A 22514-nucleotide genomic window follows, 5' to 3' on the forward strand; every position below is an offset into this window, starting at 1 on the left:
AAATTTGCAGGAACGTTAGGCTGAAAATTTGCAGGAACGTTACTCATAAGTAGTAGGCGCGTACTAAGAAAGATTTCCCCCTAATCCTCCCCTATCTTAAAAAATGGCGATCAGAAATGAAAAACAACTTCTCTATGCAACAAAGTCCGCGCGTTTCAAAGGATTTCGCAAATATTTAGTACACTGGTTTCCTTTAACCTATAGACAGGCCGAATGGTCCCTTGGGTTCGATTGGTTTCCATCTTTCTAAATGGCGGCCAAAAACTTAAAAATCCTTCTTAATGGAATAATTCCCACATGAAAAGTAGTAAAAAATGCAACCCTAGGGGCTGACGGGCAACGCCGAGTGCCTTCGCTCCTAGGGTGCTACAACAATATTAGTCATGAGTAAAATCTACCCATTCTTTATATCTTTTTGATGGAAGTTCTCATTAAACACCACGGGTTACAGCTAGTATCCTATATACGTGAAGAGATCAGCCTTCTGCAAAAGTCATACAGACAAAGTTATTTAGTGTTAATTCATTACCAATACATGATATAGGGGAAAAAGGGGCTGTTCGGGCCGTGGGAGAAACTACGATCTTCCTCATAGCTTAGCATAGCGGGTGGGTAAAAAAGAGAGGGATTAAGACACTAAAACACTGATATAAATATTATTTTTCAGATTTATTAAAATTGAAACCTTATGAATAAGGTTTGGAAGCATATACATTTATATAAATCGTGCAAGTACTTGAGCAATCACAGTACATTTCATTGGTAGATTATTGCTGTTGATGAGTCAATCCAAGATGTCTCCTTCTTTTAGCTTTACTGATTCGAGGCATTCTGGTCGGACAATTGAACCGCGAGACTTCCGTTAGAACTGGAACTGACCGTTTCTGAACGTGCAACCTCAGGAAGACTTGGTTGATAATTCATTTGTTGCCCTGTTGCATCGTTACACTCATGGGATAATGAAAATCTCTCGCCAGTCATGGATAATTGTGAAAATCGAGATACACTGCGTGAAGAACAGCGGCGGGGTCTTTTTAAGTCTTCGATGATATCACGAACCAGATCGGAGACTAGTTTTGACGATTTTATAGAAGGATCTCGGCTCTGAGTGCCTAAAAGGTGACAGTCTTCTTTTGGAGCTGAAATGAATTGAAAACATAAGCAAATTATAGTGCAACCGCAGAGACTAGTTTCTTTCGCGTCATTTAAAGGAATAGCGACGTCGTTTAAAAATTATCTCAAATCGAAAGAAAACCTTACTCTTTTGAGAGTTTAAACTATTCTGATTCCAAAAGTATGCTTGATAGATATTTAAATATGAGGGAAACACAGAAAAAGCACTTTGAAAATTAGAAATTTGCGGAGAAGATTTTTGGGCGGGTTTTTCTCCTTGATACGTCACTCACGGCATCTCGCGGAAAAGCCAAGCACGAGCGCCCGAGTGACTCTACTAATGCCGCGCGAATCTAAATAAAATAGGCTTAACGCGGCGCGGAGACACTAACAGACGTCACGTGAGCGACATCTACTACGTCATCAAACGAAACAAAATATTAATTAGGCCTTTTCCAAACACAATACTTTGATTGCAATTTTATAAATTTCTACGAAACCAAATAAAAAAGTAAACATATCATAATTAACTAGATTTCAAGGATTGTTTTCGGATTTTAAGTTTGTGGATGACGAAAATTATGTCACTAACACTTTAATGAGCAGTAAATGCCATTATAACGGAATGCGAGGGACTGGTATGGATGAAAGCCTTGAGTAACGGTATCTCTAAATTATTTGTTCCATTAATCAGAGCTCTACTTTTATTGTGTTCCAAAAGGGATCATGGGGCCGAAGTACAATGACCTCGTTCATAAGATATGTTCAATAACTTTGTCACTGGTTACTGAGAGCTTTACGTAGCAGTACGTAGGTCATAGATTCGAGGTAAAGCGACGCTTGGTGACTGAAGCGCTGCCAAAGGCTTAATGCAGACTAAATAAGACTACGGCCTGCAAAATTAGCCGAGTGTAGGACTTCAATTCTCGCTTTTCGTTCACGAACTAGCTCGAGCTGTAAGTCTCAAGCATTAAGAAGTATGGGAAGTGTCATACTTATGGAACATATCTTACAAACTTATGATGTCATTTATCCTACAATTACGTTTTCGGCGTCAGTACCGTAACATTTTACACACCCATCCTGGATATCTTACCATCAATTGTCGCTTGATTATTTTCCGCCATTGATATCACGGAATGCACTATGGCGTTGCTGGTCAAGGTCTGGATGATACCTTGGTGTGGGTTGTGAGAGGCTCGTGCATAATCCAGTGCCATGTTACCCGATACGTCTTTCATTTCAGATCGGGCTCCGTTCTTTGATAGACAGTCGACCATTTCCATAAACTGGGTGGTGGCCGCCCAGTGTAATGGTGTCCTCGCACGCCAGTCAACGGCGTTGACGTCAGCACCGGCGTCTATTAACAACGAGATCACGTCGAAGGACGTGTAACGGCATGCTACGTGTAAAGGAGTTTGACTATCCTTGTCCCTTGCGTTTACGTCGGCACCTTGCTCTAAGAGTGCTTCATCAAAACATGAAGAAAAAAAATTAACCGAATAATTGCAATTAAATTTTATCAACAATAAATAGCAGAAGTAGGATAAGGGGCAAGAAGTAAAGTGCTCTAGCATTGGTAGTAGATCCTGGCACTAGTGAACAAATTTGAGGATTTTATGCCGCGACTTACAAAAAGATTTCCTACCCCCGTTCCCCTCAACCTAAAGCCGCGGAACACGGACGCGGGTGCTTCAATCTAGTTCGGCCATCTACCACCACGAGCGTCTCACGTTTTGGAGGGAAAATTCAGAAACCGCTACCAGAGGGCCAACCGTTGGTGTCTTATTTGATTACCTCGATACTTCTAGTCCCTTATCCTACTTCTGCTATTTAGTCTCCAAGCAGAGGGTAATACTGTTTTGCTGATGTCACTAAGGTGCGTTCAGGTGCGGGTAACGAAATGGTAGGTTATATAAATTATAGGCCTACATAGTTTAAAATTATGAATCAACATGTCTTTGGTTCTAAAAGTCTATCAGAGTCCCAGATTTTAAGGTTTGGTTTCTGATTTTTCCGTTTTTGTATAATGCAAATTTGAATTGTTATGAAATTTGCACTAATGGTAAGGATTCCATAAACTTAACCTTCAAAATGTTAAACCCCCTAGCAGACGAACCCCTAATCTAACGGGACCCGACTTAATTTTTAATTCTCCGGAAACATTAGAATCATGGCTAAATTTCAGATTCTTAAATGTTGAATGTTCAGTAAAAACAAGTAAAATTATGCAAATTAAGCAATCGTTTTTAAGTACTTGAGAAAGTTCTACCTTGAACCATCTTCTGGTTTCCGTAAGTAGCAGCCCAATGCAAAGGAGAACGACCGTGCATGTCTTGGATTGAAACGTCAGCTCCGTGTTTCAGCAACTCTAAGGCGACGTCGTCTTTGTTGCAACTACAGGCGTGCAGCAATAACGTCTTGCCGTACCAAACGGAGTCTACCATAATATTGCCATCTTGAAAACATTGACGGACGGCTTCAGCGTCTCCCGACATAATAGCAACGCAAATCGGAGGCAATTTAGACATTATGTAGTAGTCTCTTCACCATTTGCCACGACAACTGATTCAATTTAACCTAAACTCTTAAATAACCTGTCAAATTTTGCTAACGAAATGTACTTTGGACTGTTTAACACCGATGAGGGCTTTCATTTGCGTTGTTTACCAGCATGGAGTAGTATATAAGGATATAATTGGCGCAAAAAATGTGGGGTCCGTTGTTCAAGTTACGAAGTATAAAAAAATCGAGGCTAACGTTTGTGAAAAATTCAAAAAATATAATGCCACAATATTTTTTAAGGAAATGGAACATCATTTGTGGGAAATTTAGGACAATATTTGCGTAGAAAATCTGAATGAATTTTTATTGCAAAAATTTTACTTAACAATTGAACATATTTAGCATTCTAATAACATTAAAGTCTGTGTATTTGAAGTAATGTTTGGACAATAAAATTGTACACGGTGGACTCAACTCTCGAATTTTTTATTGTGACCAAAATTTTATCAATATAATTGAATACATCATGTGGAATTTAATCAATATATTTGTCCAATAAAGTTTTAAGGGTTTTTCTCTAAATATTAGGCATTCAATATAGTGATGTATTTTGATTTTCACAATTAATGAATAATTTATAAGATGACTAGCTGTTACCCGCGGCGTCGCTCGCGTGTAATAAGAACTTCCATCAAAATGATATAAAGAATTGGTAGATTACTGATGACTAATATTTTTGTAGCACCCTAGGAGCGAAGGCACTCGGCGTTGCCTGTCAGCCCCTAGGGATGCATTTTTTATTACCTTTCACACGGACATTATTCCATAAAGAAGGGTTTTTAAATTTCTGGCCGCCATTTAAAAAGATGGCAACAAATCGAACCCCAAAGACCATTCAGCCCGTCTATAGGTTAAAGGAAACCAGTCTACTAAATATTTGCGAAATCGGTTGAAACGCGCGGACTCTGTTGTATAGAGAAGATTTTTTACATTTCTGGGCGCCATTTTTTAAGATGGCGGCGGATTTGAAAAATCTTTCTTTGTACGCGCCTACTACTTGTCAGTAACGTTTCTGCAAATGTTCAACCTTCTAGGGCAAGCGGTTTGGGCTGGGCTTTGATTGTCAGTCAGTCAGTCAGTCAGGACTTTTAGATGTCCCCCATTTAATTTGCGCGAATCATTGAAGCTTCCGTGAGGGTACCTTATACGGCCTTTTCACAGGCCGCATAAGGTACTCTCACGGAAGCTTTAATTATACCTCCTATGAATATGCTCGGTGGGAAAGGCAGATTTCAGTTTTTGCAATCTGTGGGAATTCTAGGGTAAATTCGTAATGCTAGAGACTTACAGCTCGAGCTAGTTCGAGAACGATAAGCGAGAAATGATTGTCTACACTCGGTTTTGCAGTCCATCTTGCTATTTAGTCTGAAATCCTAAAGCATGGTTTTCACTTGGCGTAAATCACGACTTTTCGCCCAAAGTCAAGCGACAACTGAAAAGAAACATAGTTATGTTGGACGGAAATTACGTTGAGTGTGGTGATATTAGATTTCTGTTTTAACGGCCGCGTTCAACGTTAACGCTCTGCGCGAGCCAATCAGCAATAAGCTTGAGTCGTGACGTCATTTTCGACCACGCGCCGAGGACGTCCGCGGTCCGCCATGTTTTTATTTATTTAGTTCCTAATCGAGCCAGTTACTAGTAGCAGAAGTTTATGACTTCTTATCCTGGGAAGTATTAGACTCTAACCATATCCGGAACCATCTCTGTTAGCCAATTTCTTATTAGGTCCAATCACCGCGCCACCTACGGCGTTTCCCTCATTTTGAGTTGGCAGGCTGATTTGCGCGCCAGCAGCGGGCAAGAAACGAAACTTTAAGGTGTGTCCTGTGGTTTGAGGTAACGAATCAGAAACGGTGACAAGAACAGCTGTTAATAGAGTTTGCTAGAAATTCCGATCAAACTAGTGTGGGGTCCTAGGCCCACGGAATGTAATGGATTTTCAGAGAGTTCTAGACAGACGGCTTTTCAATGATTGGCGCTGAAGAAGTTTTGAACACGCCCCACAGTTTGAGTGCCACAGCCTCTCGGCGTAGGATTTTTTCAGTAGATTAGATCGTTTTCCTAGTGGGGAGGAAACTTTCGACCCTGTTTTACGATTGCCATAGGCAATTTTGACTTGCAGGGATGGATACTATATAAAGCCTTAGTGTCCAATACTTCCTAGGATAAGAAGTCATTAACTTCTGCTAATAGAAATCCCTGAGAATGCCTAAGGTCAATGCTGAAAGTTTTATTGAAGAGGTGCGGAACCATCCATATCTTTATGATAAGGGACACAAAGATTACAAAACGAAAAAAGAGAGACAATAGATGGGCCACAATTGGTGCAATGTTCGGTTTATGTGGTAAGCCTTGGTTCCATTATTTCCGGGAACTACGCTAAGTGAAAACACTATAACGCTGGGCGGCAACTTAAAAAACAAAGCTGACGTTTGACGTACAGCTGCAAAGTAGTTTTTTTCGGTCAAATGAAAACCATGCTTTAGCCTTCGACAGCGTCTTACCAGGCGTCGCTTTACGAGAATCTAAGACGCTTCACCTACGTCACTTCATGACAAGCTCTCAGTAACCAGTGACAAAATTATGGAACATATCTTATAAACTTATGTATTCAGTATTATTAGCGAAGCAGTGTCCATAGCACCCTTATAACGAGGGAAGTTCTCACATGCCGCGTTCTACATACATTTAACAAGTCGGTAGTGTTGTACACTCTTGAAAGCCCAGCTTCTGGGCCACAAAGTTGGGATGTTTCGGCGATCGCATCTTATCGGTGTCTGCGAGTGGTGACTCGCCTCTAATCCATCCTCCATCACCACTTGTACAAATATCAACTACTTAACTGGTTAATCGTATCTGTTCCAAGGACCTTTATAGGAACCCTATTTGCATTGAAAACCTCCATTAAAGGCAGGGTGAAGTGGAAAATCAAGTGATTTTTCATCGATTCTTCTACTAATTATAAAACCAGTCTGCATAGTGAAATGTCCAGGAAATACAGTCTCCGAATGATTTTAAAAATACTATTTGGTTCAGATTTTATGGATATTTTGAAATAAAGACCTCCGACCAATTGCGTAACGTCCTGCCTTCCTGTTAACAAAATTCTCGTGGCACGCTCCATGCCGAATCAAATATAACGCGAGATTTGATAAAAGTTGCTCGCGTTGTGACAATCCTGGTGCGAGATGTAGAGCATGCAACGGAAATTTTATTAACAGGAAGACAGGGCGTTATGCAATTGATCGGAGGTGATTATTTCAAATTATTCATAAAATGAGAATCTAATTTGAATTTTAAAATCATTCGGAGATATTTCCTGGATGTTTCACTATGCAGAATGGTCTTATAATTAGTAGAAGAATCGATACAAAATCACTAGATTTTCCACTTCACACCCCCCTTAAAAAGATTACATTCAACAGTACAATAAACTTACGAACTGGATTCGATGCTTTCTAGAGGAAATTTTATCAAAAGTATATAGAGGTAAAACAAAAAGTACGCTTCGTCGAAACCTGCTCGCGCCGTGTAATATGAGAAGCCCTCCTTTATCTTAAAACAGTGTATACCCGACCCCCCAACTGCGTATGATTAACTTCCCGACCGTGGCACAAGTGGCACAGCGAACAAGACGTGAATAGGCTCCAAAAGTAGTAGTACCAAAAATTAACGTTTGGATTGCCAGCATCATGTACTACTTTCTATAAACCAGAGGTAAGATGAGACTAGAAGTTAGGTGCTCTAGCATTGGTAGTAGATCCTGGCACTAGTGAACAAATTTGAGGATTTTATGCCGCTTCCATCGCGCCTACACTAGGGAGAAAAAAATTGGTCGAGTTCCGAAAAACCTTTCCTTCCCCCTTCCCCTCAACCTAAAGCCGCGGATCACGGACGCGGGTGCTTGAATCTAGTTCGGCCGTCTACCGCCACGAGCGTCTCACGTTTTCGAGGGATAATTCAGAAATCGCTACCAGAGGGCCAACCGTTGGTGTGTTATCAAGAATATTCACTTTCGCCAAGTGAAGAATTTGGTTAGCTCAGTACTTCTAGTCTCATTTTACTTCTGTATAAACCTATGACGTCAAGAAGCTCTTCTCTGATTGGTTGGTTCCTGTAGGTGGTTTACATGTCGTCTACAGACAAAGGCGGGGAATTGTTAATGAAGTGCACTTTTTGTTTTACCTCTATATACTTTTGACAATATTAGCCATTGAAACGTACAATGAATGTTATTCCCAAGGAAGATATTTTTTACATTTCTGGCTGCGGTCATTTGTCCAAGATGGTATCAACGGATTGTGTAAATCTCTCTTAGTTGTGTATCTCCTACTTAAATGTAACGTGTCTGCAAAACTGCTTAAAGAAATCAAGGGTTTGTTGCTTTTCCTTCATTATCATTCACTCATTCAGGACTTTACATAGTTTAATGTAAAGCATTACTAATTTGGTAAAATGACTCAAATCAAATGACTTTTCAAAATGATGATCTTAGTCGTCGCGTGACGCGAAAGTATTTTCTCAATTATCTCCGCCTCTTTTATAAAATCAACAACTAAAATAGTATCCTTGAAAAAAAATTGATTAGTTTCTAATCTGTAATATGGTGGGTTCCCCCAGTGCACCTTAAGCTAATTATGTTCTACTGTTTTGAATAGTACATAACACTATCAGAGTTTTTGATTAACACCGTAATCTTATCGACACGTTTTGACATAAAATATTTCTAAATTAATCCCATACGTTCGTATTATTGTATTTTATTGTTTTTAACCAATTTCTTTATAATGACAAACTGTAAAAAGAGTCACGTACTCAGTTTTGCACCTGGACGCTTATGGGAGAAGCTGCCATCAAAGCCAAACAATCGTGGTAAGACAACTATACATTTGGAAATACATTAAGATATATTTATTTATTCGTTGGTAATTTTTAATACATTAAAACATTCTTTAAGCCGTAAGGTAACATAATATGCCACTTTAATACAAAACGGAAGGTTAGTACTCATTGGCAAGAAGATATTAAGACTTTTGTTGGCGGAAATTGTGTTTCACTCATAAACGAGTTCAAAATTATTGCCACTATGTCACGTGGGTTTTAACAAGAAACATCACTTCAAATATCGGGGTTGTGATGAAGTAGTTACGATGATGGCTGGGAGAGGTGGTGCTCTCTTGTAATCCCGCTTATGGGTTAAGGGATTTCTTCATAGATCATCGTGATGTAAGTCCACCTCCTTCGTACCTCGTGTCGCGTTCTGATCAGCTCCGATTTATCGACAAACTCTCAACCAAACACGACTGAGGGAGTGGCCGTTCTCACAAGGGGCACTGTCCCCTTGATTTTATAGTCTAATGTAATTAATTACTTACTAAATTCTGTCCAATCCCGGTAACAAGGTTAGAACGACAAGAGGTTCCACGACGATGGAAGAGGTCAAAAAAGGACGCGTGATGGTGTCTATAAAAGGTGACACCTTAACCACCTTTTTTGCGCATTCAATAAAGCAATATTGATGCTTTGATGAATTCTACAGTATAGCGGCTGAGAGAGGTGGCGTTCTCTTGTAATCCCGCTTCTGGGAGGCCGGGTTAAGGGATCCCTTCACAGACCGTTGTGATGTAAGTCCACCGTCCACGGACCTCGTGTCCGCGTTCTAATCACCTTCGACTTGTCGGCAACCTCTCGGCGGCCCCCGGCCCGAGGGAGTGGCCGTTCTCCCAAAGGCGTTATCACCTGTGATTTGCTAGCACTCTCTGTCTTTCATCGACATTAATTGGCATACATTAACTTCTTTCAAAATTCTGTTAAATCCCGGTGAAACGAGTAAACCGGTTAATACGGCTAATATATATCCGTCGATAGGTTCCGCGACGATGGTAAAGGTCGACAAAGGACGCGTGATGGTGGCTATGAAAGGTGACACCTTAACCCCCTTTTTATGCACACTCGAAAGAGTGTTATCATGAGTAATATAATTGCTCACTTTCCCTTCAACAGCGAGTTTTCGTAAAAGTGTAATCTGATGTAAAAGAAAAGCTTTATTCCAAATTGCGGAAAGCATTCTGTTATTTTCACGCTTCTCCATTTATCTTTAAATCCCTTTCAAAATGGCGCCGCAGTATCGCCTGATGCATATACGATTAAGACCGAACGTGGACAAAAAGATATTAGATTGGGCTTCAAGGTTACCAGTCCACCAAAGTCTTTTTGTATCAAGCCTCAATTTCACCTTGACTGTTGAAAAGGGTCCATTTCTGGCTATCCTTCCATGATTGGTTGATCTTTAGTATTGACAGAAGTAAGATGAGACTAGAAGTATTGAGCTAAGCAAATTCTTTACTTGGCGAAAGTGAATATTCTTGATAACACACCAACAGTTGACCCTCTGGTGGCGGTTTCAGAATTTTCCCTCCAAAGCGTGAGACGCTCGCGGCGGTAGACGGCCGAACTAGATTCAAGCATCCGCGTCCGTGTTCCGCGGCTTAAGGTGTAGGAAATGTTTTGGAACTCGACCAATTGTTTTCTCTCTAGTTTAGGCGCAATGGAAGCGGTGGCATAAAATCCTCAAATTTGTTCACTAGTGCCAGGATCTATTACCAATGCTAGAGCTCTTTACTTATAGTCTCATCTTACTTCTGGTATTGATTAGGTATACTGTAACGTCATGAGTCAAAAATTAGGGTAATTAACGATTCTGGTCTTTTCGAGTTCTAATTTCTCTGCTATAAATGCCTAGAGATGTCTCTAAAATCAGTCACAAGATGTCTCAGTAGTTTGGGTTCGCAATCATTCATCAACTCTTCATTTTCTGTTTCAGGGAATTCTTCCGCGACCGCGTTACCAAAAATGTTGCGGGTTCGTGGAGCGTGTATTTGTCACGCGTGAAGAATGACAATGGTAAATCGGACGTGGACATCGTGGGAGATAGAATCAAGGTCCTGGTTCAGAAGGGCATCTTCTACAACGCCTGCAAGACTAGCGACTACCGACGCGCTCCGAACGACAAGTTCAGCAACACGGGCGTCGTTCGGGTCAGCACCGAAACCACCAACGAACGGGAGTTATTTTATAGTGGCATTCGATTGGTCATTTTGGTCAAAGCCATGGGGAAATACGTGCCATCTAATATCTACTACCAAAGGCAGTTACCAAATTGCGCCTGCGTTTCCGACGAACACGTCTATAAGATGCACGTTAATTGGCCCGTGCTTTACTTGTACAAGATTGTGGATGAACCGTTTCGAGAATGGCCGACAAATTCGCGAATAAGATATCAATACAGGGGATGTTTTCGATTCAACGATAATAATTTCAGAGATTACGATGTTGCCAATTCCATAGATATTTTCAAATATGGAAATATCTCCGATTATTCACTTTGAATTAAATAAAATAAAATAATATAAAACCGAGGAATAATGTTCAGTATTTCTATGATACTATTTCACACACACGCAAACCTTTCTCAGAAGAAAAGGACATCGCAAATTCGTAATTGTATATAACCAAGAAGGAATATACTATAAGAAGGCCTAAAAGAGCGTCCGGTGCTCGCGTGATAGTCGCTTATCCCCCTCATGGGTGGGGGGAGGGTGGAAACAGAGGCGGGACTTAATATTTTATCTTACTCAAATGTTTTCCACCATCTTTCTCTTTTACCTTTTTGGTTTGGTTTATGGAACTCACGAAATCATAAATATAGTACACTTGATTTAGATATAATTGTAGAACGAACTATTCTATACTCACACATATCACAACAAAACATTAATGACGATCGTTTAAATGTTTTGTAGAAAACTAGAAACCCCGACTAAAAGACAACTTCTTAGCCAAGGCTTAGTTTACACCGTTCCGACAGAAGCAGACGTGAGCCATTTTCGCTCCCAAAATCACAAGATAAAAATAGTGCTAAACCGGAAGTGTGTAAGTTAATGCGCGTGGGCGCTAAAAAATGGGGTAACTATTTCTTTGGGAGTGTGTGAATCCGCTGAGCTTTACGGCGAAACTTTGTTGTTACGGGCTTTTTAACCAGTTTCGTACTTCGGGTTATTATGAACTCCTGAAACAACTTATCAAAGCATCAATATTGCTAATGAAGAAACTTGTTGAAATACATGAATGAAAATATCGAAGGTCGTCGCGACACGCAAATTAGAGAGATATTTTCCGTTACTGCGGTGAATTCGTATGAACTTATGGTGGACATAACAGAACTTGCTGTTGATGGCGAAAAATCAACTAAGAAGGGCTAAGGTGTCACCACCTTGCGTCTTTTATTAACGACCTTTATCGCCGCTCAAAATCTCGACATGCATATTGACCCGGAGCCTTCGCGATATCTAAGCCCGTGCGTGTCGATTTTTATGTGGGGAAATATCCAGTTTGCTAGGGGAAATATTTTCACCCTATATGTACACTAGATGGCACTTTTATTACCGTTGCGAAGGGGGTCTTCCGTAAATTATCGTTGATATTTTAGGGGCCAATTATTAAACTTGTTATGATTGTTTAAAAAAGGTCTTCGGAAATTTTCTAAAACATTTTCTTATCTGCGACCTCGGCTTCATCGCTCTACGTCTACGCCTGGCCCTTATATTTTAGCAGTTGGCGGGGTCACGAGGCTGAATTTATTTTTATTTTACGTAACTAAAAGTGCCCCGAAGTGAGAAACCACGGTGAACTAAATTAGTTAAAAAAAATTCTCGCTTCGCCTAGATCATTTCGGAGGCTCCCATTGACCGTAGTTAAGATTCGTGTCACCGGGATGGCGATTTGACAGAATTTAAAATAATGGCCGGTAGTGTGGTGCACTCCTGTAAGCCAAGCTTCTGGGCGGCAAAGTTTGAGGGAATAAGACACATGTCGGCGATCCTACCCTATAGGTGCCGACTGCTCCGTGTCCGCCGGAGGTGACTTGACCCCCACACCCCGTCCGCCACCTCCCAAGTAAACCTCATTTCCTTCCCCTTCTTGCACACATCCTGAAACCGGACTAATCGCATCCTTGCCGCGGTCCTCTGACCCAATTCGCATTGTGAGGATGGCCAATCCCTCAGGCGTCTTGGGCCGAGAGGATACCGTCAAGTCGGAGCTGATTATAACGAGATCCGGAGAAGGATGGTTTTTAGCCACATCGTATGATGGATATCTACGGTGGGGCTCTTAGTTTGTGGTAGTAGTAGTGCCACAGTCCTGCCTTTGGCAGTATCAAATTTTACGTTCGAAATTTTTGAACATTGAGAGAAAGTATTTTTCCTTTTACTTAATGTTACAGTTCACAGGTGGAGTTTTGAACTTGATACAGGGAAGAAATCATTTTCTTAAATTATCTTCCTCCACGGAGAATCGAACCGCGGACCTTTCACTTGTCAGGCCAGTACTAAGCAGCCTCGCCTAAAAACGCTTGTTACGAAGCGGTCTCGAATAGAGCACCGGAGAGAGAAGTCTGTCAGAGGCATGGTCTGCTTCTCTCTCTCTCCTTGAAGGAAGCCCCCATACCTATAGCGTTGCCTGTGTACCCCCACCTACGGCACCGTAGTCCTCCCAGCATCCTCAGCGGATAGTTAGGGTCGTACTGGACGAAATTGTAAAGGGCGCTCCCTCTATCTTAAAAATAGAAGCTAGTTCTCATACAAATAAAATGGCGCTACGCGGCAGCACTTAGCAATCGCCTACCGAAGGGTAGGGGCGTGCGCGAGGTACATTGGGAGAGATACGGTGCCGCAGGTCGCCCATCTTCATTTCCAATCCATCTCAACTCCCTTATCCCTGGAGATATATCTTCGCGGTTGGAGAGGCAAAAGTATATTACAAAAAATTTAACCGACCGGGCAGAAGTTTTTCCAATTGATCTTCCTGTTCTAATTTACGTATGTTACGATCATACGATGTGGCTAATATTTTTGTCTTGAAAAACTTGTTAAAATCCCTTAACACGGTCTCCCAGAAGCGGGATCGCAAGAGAACGCCGCCACTCTCAGCCGCTAACTTACACACTTTATAATCGCCCTAAAAATTTATTTTAGAAACCTTGGTAAAATCAGAAGCAAGGAGCTTTCCATTATTATACTTCTGGCAAAATAATCAAGAACCGTCGTTACAATTTGCGGATAAAACCGAACATCTCAATTTCTCCATAAGGTTTTAATTTGAAAATATTTTGAAAGAGGATCCGAACATGACTTTGCTCGCGCACCCTTGGCCAATCTGGCTTTCGTTCTGAGAAAATCCGCTCCAGCATTGCTGGTAAAACAATTTGAAAGTTTGACTGAATGAATTTTGGTTGCAGCCATTTTAAAAACGATCATAAATCCGCTTATTGAAGAGTCCGCGCAGTGATATAGTTAAATTAGTGATGGATTAGTTCTTCACGACTTTTCTATTTGTTTCAATGTCTGTTTTCTTCGAAAGTCCAAGACGCGCTCTTCCAAGAGCCAAATCAATCCGCCCATTATCGATAAAACTCCTAGAATGTAAAATAGTTCGTCGTATCGCCCCAACTGGTCTCGAATCAAACCTGAAATTGAAAATCACACAGTTTGGTTAAACTAGGCCTAAATGGTTTGAAACTTAAAGGGAGAATAAAAAGCCTAGTAATGAATTAAAATATTCCGTTAATTTTATGAAAATATTCAATGATTGCAAAGGTAAGGTGATTTTAATTAATTTCGGAGTGAAACAGTTTCGAGGTTCATCAATGAAAAATAAGTGTTGGGTGTGTTTAAATCGTCTAGCCTAACTCGGAAAGTAACAAAACTTCATATTCGCATTTTACTGAGTGAATTTCATACTTATTGTTGTTACGATAATCGCCAACTTTCAAAGGTATCTTTTAGAAACCGAATAACCAAAAGAATACTTAAGTCATTTCACCAACGAAAGGGCCGGATTAAGCAATTTTGCACCCTGCGGTCGAGTTAATGTGCGCCCCTCAAGTCGGATAAAAATGAACAGCAAATGTTCCTAAGGGGGAATAGTTTAACTCAGTGTGCCCCAATAAGCCTTGCGCCCGGGGGCCAGTACCCCTTGACCTCCCTTTAATCCAGCCCGGACATACTCAAATGGCATAGTAGAACGAGAGTTATGAGCCTCCAAAGTTGGGTGTAATGCTATTTCTATGGAGGGGATGTTTATGAACATTTTGCTTAATTACACGGTCCCATTTTACTCGATCCCCAAGTTTATAGTATGGTTGAATGGGGGATAAATTGCACTATAAGATACTCAAAGGACGTCCCCGTATCTCTAGTAGAACCAGAGTTATGAGCCTCCAAAGCTGGTTGTAATGCTATTCCTATGGAGGGGTATGTTTTTAAATATATTCCTCAAATTACTTGTCCCCGGTTTACTCGATCCCCAAGTTTTAGTATGGTTGGATGGGGGGCAAATAGGACTATAACATACTCAAAGGACAGCCCCGGGTCTCTAGTAGAACGAGAGTTATGTGCCTCCAAAGTTTACTCGATCCCCAAGCTTTTAGTATGTTTGGATGGGGAGCTCAAACAAGCCTCCAACAAGCCTTGCGTCCGGGGGCCAGTGCCCCTCGGCCCCCCCTTTAATCCGGCCCTGACCAACGTCTTTGCCTCCTACCCTCTATTGACGTATGAACTGGACTTACCAACGACAGTAGGCCGAAACAAACTGAGCATTCCCCCGAAGGTGAAGCACAGACTGACGGCGAGGGGCAATTTTTGATCCTCGATATAATCGGCTAATAATACGTAATATATTATTATCTGAGAGCCCACAAGAAGCCCGTATAAACCCGTCAAAAGAAACACCAAGACGGGTGTTCGAACGAAGGGAAACGAGCACAACACAAGACCGGAAGCCGTCGCGGCCACCAAGACGACGTTCTTCCGCCTGACCAATCCGCTGTCCGAAAGCCAACCAGAGCACAATCGACCAACAAATTCCATCGCAGAATAATCGATTATCAACAGAACTGCCGTATTCTTAGGAAGACCTTGGTCCAATCTGCCAACGGAAAACATAAATAATCTGTAATCGTGGACTTTGTAAAAAATATAAATAGAACAGAGTGAATTGTCCCTTAATGTTTACTTCAATAATTTTTTTTTACGTTAGAATTGTAATATCCGATGCCACAAGCTAGTACTTTCTTTAAAAGTTGTTCTCGATTTGTGGAGAAATACAGGTAATTTCTAATTATAAACACCATTCTAAATATAACGTCGGTATGTATACTTGCTTTTGCTTTTTAAAAATTCCCCTCAATTTCTTTGAATTTTGAAATAGGGGAGTGGGATTGAAAGCGTGAAACCCTTATTGTCGACGGGTGACCGGAATTTTAAAAGGGAGTATTAAACCTTCCTTTCAAACTAAGGCAATACCCTCTCTCTGGCTTTAAGTATATTGAGCAAACGAAAAACACAATTCACATTGCTTAACCTTACTACTTCATTTAAATGCAATGTTTAACCTTACTACTTCATTTAAATGCAATGCTAATTGCTAAACCTTACTACTTCATTTAAATGCAATGCTTAACCTTACTACTTCATTTAAATGCAATGTTTAACCTTACTACTTCATTTAAATGCAATGCTAATTGCTAAACCTTACTACTTCATTTAAATGCAATGCTAATTGCTAAACCTTACTACTTCATTTAAATGCAATGCTAATTGCTAAACCTTACTACTTCATTTAAATGCAATGCTTAACCTTACTACTACATTTAAATGCAATGATTACATTACTATTAAAATCCCCATCCTTTTAAAATACACGAACGAAAAATATCACCTCATCACAATTCTCTCCCATTCACTCTCCCTTCAATGACGAACGAAAACTTTTATACTGCCAAAGGCGGTTATCTTTCACGCCACAGCCGCCAATGCCAACAACAGTAAACTATGTCGAAACTTCCTCACGCGGTGTAATATGAGAAGCCTATAACTCCTTTTATCCCAGAATTGTGTCGACCACCCACAGCGTATGATTATATTCCCGAGTCGAATCCCGACTGTGTAGGGCACAGGTTACAATTTGTAAATAGGCTCACAAAGTGCTCAGAAGCTAGCTCTAGTACCAAAAATTAACGTTTCGATCGCCAGCATCGTGTACTACTTTCTATGACGTAATGAAGCTCTTCAATGATTGGTTAGTACCTATAGGCGGTTGAGGGGAGGGTAATTTGCTTCTTTCTGTTTACATGTCGTCTAACGACAAAGGCAGGGAATTGTTAATGAAGTGTACTTTTTGTTTTTATATCTATATACTTTTGCATTTTGCTAGCCGAGAAGCTGCTGCGATATTAGGGGAATATTCATATTATTTGCCTCCCTTCCAGTTCCATGGTTCTACCGTAGACAGTGATCACTTTGAAATCTATTTGAAATTCTACCAAAATAGTTCATATAGACTACTCCACATTTCCGAAATATCTATTCTGCCCGTCCCGTGCTTGTCAGACTCTCGCTGAGATAATAGTATATCCCCCGCCTAAAAACACCTATTTTGACCACTCTATATTTATAAAAGTAACAAGATGTACCAAGGGCCGGGCCTTAATACTAATTTTACACGGCTCACGTGTCCCCCCAAATAGTTGATCTCCCTAAGGTATTTTTAAAATAAATCGTAAAACAAAAAAACATTTCTGAAACACAATCGTGTATCCCCTTAATTTCTAATAACATCACATTTCAATTAATATGAATGAAATTAAATTGTGCACCCCACTAAAGTATAATTTTTAAAAAGCATACGAATCAAATAATGTATCTAAAACAAAATCCTGGATAACCTAAACCAGAAACCACTATAACCGCAAACCGTCCCCTCAATTTTACGAAACCGAACCTAACCATCCAGCATAATCTGATGTATCGCGCACACAAAGTGAACGAAAATTATCATCTTGTTTCCTTCGCTCAAAATGCCCGTGAAATTTAAACTACCTTTCTTTCCTCTCTCTCCTCTCCGGGCGGGAAGCCCCCTCTCACTTATATACCAGGTAGGCAGTTCTCTCTCTAGGTCGCCTTTCATTCGTTTCTCTCGGAGCTTCTCTCTCTCGAAATCGTGTACGCGTCCAGCACAGGGACAGGGACAGGCGCTTGGGCTCTTTCTTAAATTTTACCGGAATTAAAATTCCGTGTGAAAGTAAAAAGACATGTAAGAGCTTAGGTTTCCAAGAGCTTATACTTGTGAAGATGCAGAATAGTCTCCTCCGATTGGTAAAAAGTAAAATTCTTTCTGAAAGGGTCCATATACTAAAGAGATATAATTATTCCTTACCCAAAGTCAACGACAACCATCGCGAATGTGAAACATCCCAACCATCCAGTTGCGGAGGACAAAGCGGTAAAGTAGAAAAAGGCGTCGCGCAGCAATTGCCCCAACATGCTAATAAGTCCAGGAGGCTTGACATAAACCTTGGCGTCACTTTGCTCCGAATATAGTCCGGATAAAATGACGTTACTATCCAATAGTCTGTCGCTTTCGGACCCGGAGTTGTCCAAGTCTTTGGCACTAAAGGGGTGACTGTAATCGGCAAAGGACAGTAGAGAAGCTCCGACAAGTATGTTGAAGACAATTCCACCGAATATAAGGAAGGTTCCATTCAGGCCGTATTCGTAGAGCAGTTTTGGGCCCAATAGGGGGAAAAGCATGGAACCGAGAGCCGCTCCAGAGAAGCAAATGCCGCAAGCTGAAGCGCGGTATTTCAGGAAACATCGGTTCAGCAGAACTGGTTGGGTTGGGATGATTAGTCCTGAACCAAGACCTGAAATGATACAACGCTGTAACGTTTATCATGATGCAAATCAGCTAAGTATATGTTCAGTGGTCAATTGAAATATTTCACGATAATCCGAACTATTAAAAAAACTTACCATAAACAACGCCGAAAAATATTGTTAACCATGAGATGCCGTCACTAAAATAACACAGAGAAACGCCAAGGCCGGACACGAATCCGCCCATTAAGGTGATTTGCTTAAGGGTGAAGTACTGGGCCAAAATACCAGGCAGCAATCCTGTTGAAATAAAACTCAAAGTCTTAAAGGGAATGCCAATTTACAATTTCATATCATATTATTGCCACGAAAGTGGTATTATGTTACACTTTCGAGTGTCCACTTTCAAAATAGCAAGTTTTTAATATAATTGAACCAAAGATTCTATTTTTAAAATCTATTGAAAAATCACGAAAACTCAGTTTCGATATATCAACAATTTTGTCTTCTCGAGCTTGTTTGCCCGTTTGATGACACCACTATGACGTGGGGAAAAAGAGCGCGGGAAATTTCAGGGTTGGCAAAAATCCGGATTTTTCTTGAAAAAGCCACTGGTATGGTTTTTTGCTAGTTTAAACCGGATTTTATTGGTTTTATCCAGCTTTTTTTAAACTACTCTCTAGTGCTTATTTTTAGCGCTCCTTTTTACATTTAGTGCGATAGTTGTCTTCTACTAGGCCGTCTGATTGAGAATCATTTTTATTGTACATGAAAGTTGATAAAACTACAGACATTTCCCTTAGAGATGAGTAGGGCCCCTGATTTAATCGGGATTTTTCAATCCAACCCGACCTATATCGGGTCGAAAAATCCTAGGTCTGGTTGGGTTAGAAAATTACTTAAAACTTTTTGCTGGTCGGGTCGGGTAGGGCTTTCATACCGTCTACCCTGGTAGACATTTTTATTATCTTCAATAGGGCAAGGTCTGGCCCAGGTAGGCTTTTTTTGTGATCTTCATTGGGGCAGGGTCGGGCCCGGTAGGCTTTTTTGTGATCTTCAATAGGGCAGGGTCGGGCCAGGGTAGGCTTTTTTGTGATCTTAAATAGGGTAGGGTCTGATAAAAAAATTTCTAAACGCGAGGTCCGACCAAACAATAAAGCGTTGCGAAAATTCAACTCAGTCTCACGAGCTTCAGGTTGGGCAGTGGGAGGAGGGTGCGTCAAGATAACCCACAATATATGGGAATGGACCATTTCGATAAAATAAAGAGGTAAAGACATGTGGGTCAAAGTTTTCCTTCCATCTCACTTTATGGTGCCTGCGCTGTAATCTGTTATTATATTTTTTCAAAAATCCACTGGATTTTTCAACTTGGTTTAAACCGGTTTAATCCAGGTGGATAAAACCGGACTGGATACCAGCGTGCCAACCCCGGGAATCCTTTACGCGTCTCTCGCTTCTCGCCAGTCTAAACTCTGGGTCTGATAGCGGAGAGAGTGGCACCATCTCGCGTGAAAAATATATCTGTGACGTCAGCCTACGGGAAACGTTTTAGCCTTTCATAAAAAGTGGATTTTAAATAATTTCAAATGAAGAATTTTCAAATGCATATTGCCAAGTATGCAGAAGTGGGAGAATTAAAAGCTTGATATTTTTGAATTCACCGAAATTAATTCTATATTTTATTATATAAATTGGAGGTTTTTCAAACGAAGCTTCTCAAGTTCTCATTCCCTTTAAAAATATTCTAATATGGGTTAAATTCGTTTAAAAATGTACTGATATTGGTTATTAAACATTTTAAATTCTAATATCGAATAATCAATTGTTTTATTCAATTACACTTGGAATTACTTTTACATTTCCAGTTTAAACACACTTTTACGGTGACTGTTTATCTGGATTTGAATACTATACGCGTCTCGAGCTTCTCGCCAGTCTAAACTCTGGGTTTGATAGCAGAGAGAGTGGCACTATCTCACGTGAAAAAATATATCTGTGACGTCGGACTACGGGAAACGTTTTTGCCTTTCATAAAAAGTGGATTTCAAATAATTTAATATGAAGCATTTTAAAATGCATATTGCCAAATAATCAGAAATCGGAGAATTTAAAGCTTGTATCTTTTGTTATATCATAGGTTTCTCATGCCTCTGAGTACACAAATATGGGTTAGAACTGGACATCTTCCGCAGGCTACTGTGACGTCAGAACTCGTATAGCGCTAAGATCCGAAGAGAGAAAATATTGAAAAATCTGTCGTGGTGCAGCCACCAAGCAGTCGAGACGATTATTAAATGGGTCACATGAAAAAAACAAGTTGGAAAAACCAAAATTATACCTCTCCGAGTCAAGAGGTCTACTACTACTAACTTATTTACCTAGATATGGAATTTTTGAAGCAGTATTCGAAGCATTGCGAATTGTCAGTACAGCAGACGACATTTTACATCAAATAAGGATAAATCTTAGACATGCCGGGAGTGTGGCGAACTCCTGTAAGCGAAGCTTCTGGGCGGCAAAGTTTGAGGGAATAAGACACATTTCGGCGATCCTACCCTATAGGTGCCTACTGCCCCGTGTCCGCCGGAGGTGACTTGATCCCCGCACCCCGTCCGTCACCTCCCAAGTAAACCTCATTTCCTTCCCCTGCTTACACACGTACTGAAACCTGAATAATCACATCCTTGCCGAGGTCCACTGACCCACTCGCATTGAAATCCTCCAAAAAAAAAAAAATCTTGGACACATGGAAATCAGTCAATGGGGAAAAGAACAGGAAATGAAGTGCATGAATTTTGGAGAGATATAACCTTTATGTGTTTGTAAAGGCCCGCCTCGAGCATTTTAAATACACTTTTAATTTGTGTGGGAAGCCAAAGTTTTATCTACAATTTGCATCTCCTGGTTTCGGTCTTCTCGCGTTTCAATGTGCAGAGATAAGATCACGCGTAAATAACTTATATCTTACCTCCCATATTTTGCATGGTAGAACACAGACTAAACGGCCATGACGCGTCTTGTCGATTGGCTTGGTACTGTTCCATGATGGTGACGTAAAAGACACCGTAAGATCGAAAAAGTCCCATGGTGAAAAACATGACCCATCCTGATCCTACGGCCACGACCCAACAAGATACGCTATCAATTAAGACACTCCTCATGTTTACGATGACCGCTAATTGCTTTAAAGAATTAATAATACGCCATTCTGTAGTCTCGTGACTTCAAACTCGACTCGTTTATAAAATTTCCTTAGAAAGTGAGAAGTTTTCATTATTTTTTGTTTGGATTTAACTGATCTGCTTAAATCTTAAGTAACACGAGTAAGTATAAGTACGTAATGGACGCTACGTTAAAAATTGTTACATTTTTTTTCCGAGTAACACTAATTGCACCTTCCTAATTTCCCAATTAAAACTACCTGTTATTAGAAGTAATCAACCCCTGAAGGGTGAGGGGACCATCAGAAGGAATAATATACATGGGATAACTGGGTAATGGTTCTATGGAAGATTTTGAGTGGAAAATGTTTTGCGAAATTTTGCCATAAGAGACACCCCAAAAAGGGAGACACGATTAAAGGGGTCATCCGTAAAACACTCCATTCATGTTTTAAAATCAATTTAATATTATGGAAATTCATGGTAAGCGCGTATCATACGTGCTGTTATTACGTTACTTAGGATAAATGAAAGGCGATATTCAAGTTTCGACGATTCATTGACCCACTAAAGAAACTGCGTCGAACTGATAATATTTTTAGCCACATCGTAGTATACGATGAGGCTCTTAGTTTGACCCGAGCCGTATTAGTAGTAGTAGTAGTTGTAGTAGTAGTGGCCGGGATTGTCGCTTTCGTTATCGTTAGATTATAGCTTCAAAGGAATTCGATAGTACCTCAACCCACCCATGGGGTAACTTAGATCACTTAGAGATTCTATTTTAATTAAAATTTTTCTTGGTCGCAGCCGCGATTCGAACCCGGGTCGCTCGCGCAGCAGTTAGATATTTTACCACTGTACCATGATAGTTTGACAGAATTGGTAAGTTTTCTTACTTTAATTTATCTTTCAATGGTCGGGAATAAGGGAGGGCCCTATTTATTTCTGGGGTCAG

The 22514-nt window shown here is 40.5% G+C and overlaps 2 protein-coding genes and 1 long non-coding RNA gene across 3 annotated transcripts; 1 reads left to right on the plus strand and 2 right to left on the minus strand.

The window, feature by feature from the left end:
- Positions 1-650: 650 nt before the first annotated feature.
- On the minus strand, positions 651-3663 carry LOC149712195 (uncharacterized). The gene is made up of 3 exons (XM_089845120.1): positions 3386-3663; positions 2210-2581; positions 651-1139 (listed from the first exon to the last, which is right to left on the minus strand). Exons 1-3 carry the CDS (start codon positions 3642-3644, stop codon positions 814-816), a joined length of 957 nt encoding a protein of 318 aa, XP_089701246.1. The 5' UTR covers positions 3645-3663; the 3' UTR covers positions 651-813.
- On the plus strand, positions 2907-4092 carry LOC149712196 (uncharacterized). The gene is made up of 2 exons (XR_016370408.1): positions 2907-3407; positions 3480-4092. It is a non-coding gene; the product is annotated as an uncharacterized LOC149712196 (long non-coding RNA).
- Positions 4093-13573: 9481 nt separating this feature from the next.
- Positions 13574-21724, minus strand: LOC149712197 (monocarboxylate transporter 9-like). Its single transcript, XM_089845119.1, has 5 exons — positions 21367-21724; positions 18552-18695; positions 17956-18442; positions 15308-15666; positions 13574-14206 (listed from the first exon to the last, which is right to left on the minus strand). The coding sequence occupies exons 1-5, from the start codon at positions 21557-21559 to the stop codon at positions 14058-14060; spliced, it is 1332 nt and encodes a 443-aa protein (XP_089701245.1). The 5' UTR covers positions 21560-21724; the 3' UTR covers positions 13574-14057.
- Between the last annotated feature and the right edge of the window lie 790 nt (positions 21725-22514).

This window comes from Phalangium opilio, unplaced genomic scaffold (genome assembly GCF_054372755.1).
Source record: "Phalangium opilio isolate 3A_F unplaced genomic scaffold, DU_Popi_V2 ptg000009l_1, whole genome shotgun sequence".
Taxonomy (NCBI): Eukaryota; Metazoa; Arthropoda; class Arachnida; order Opiliones; family Phalangiidae; genus Phalangium; species Phalangium opilio.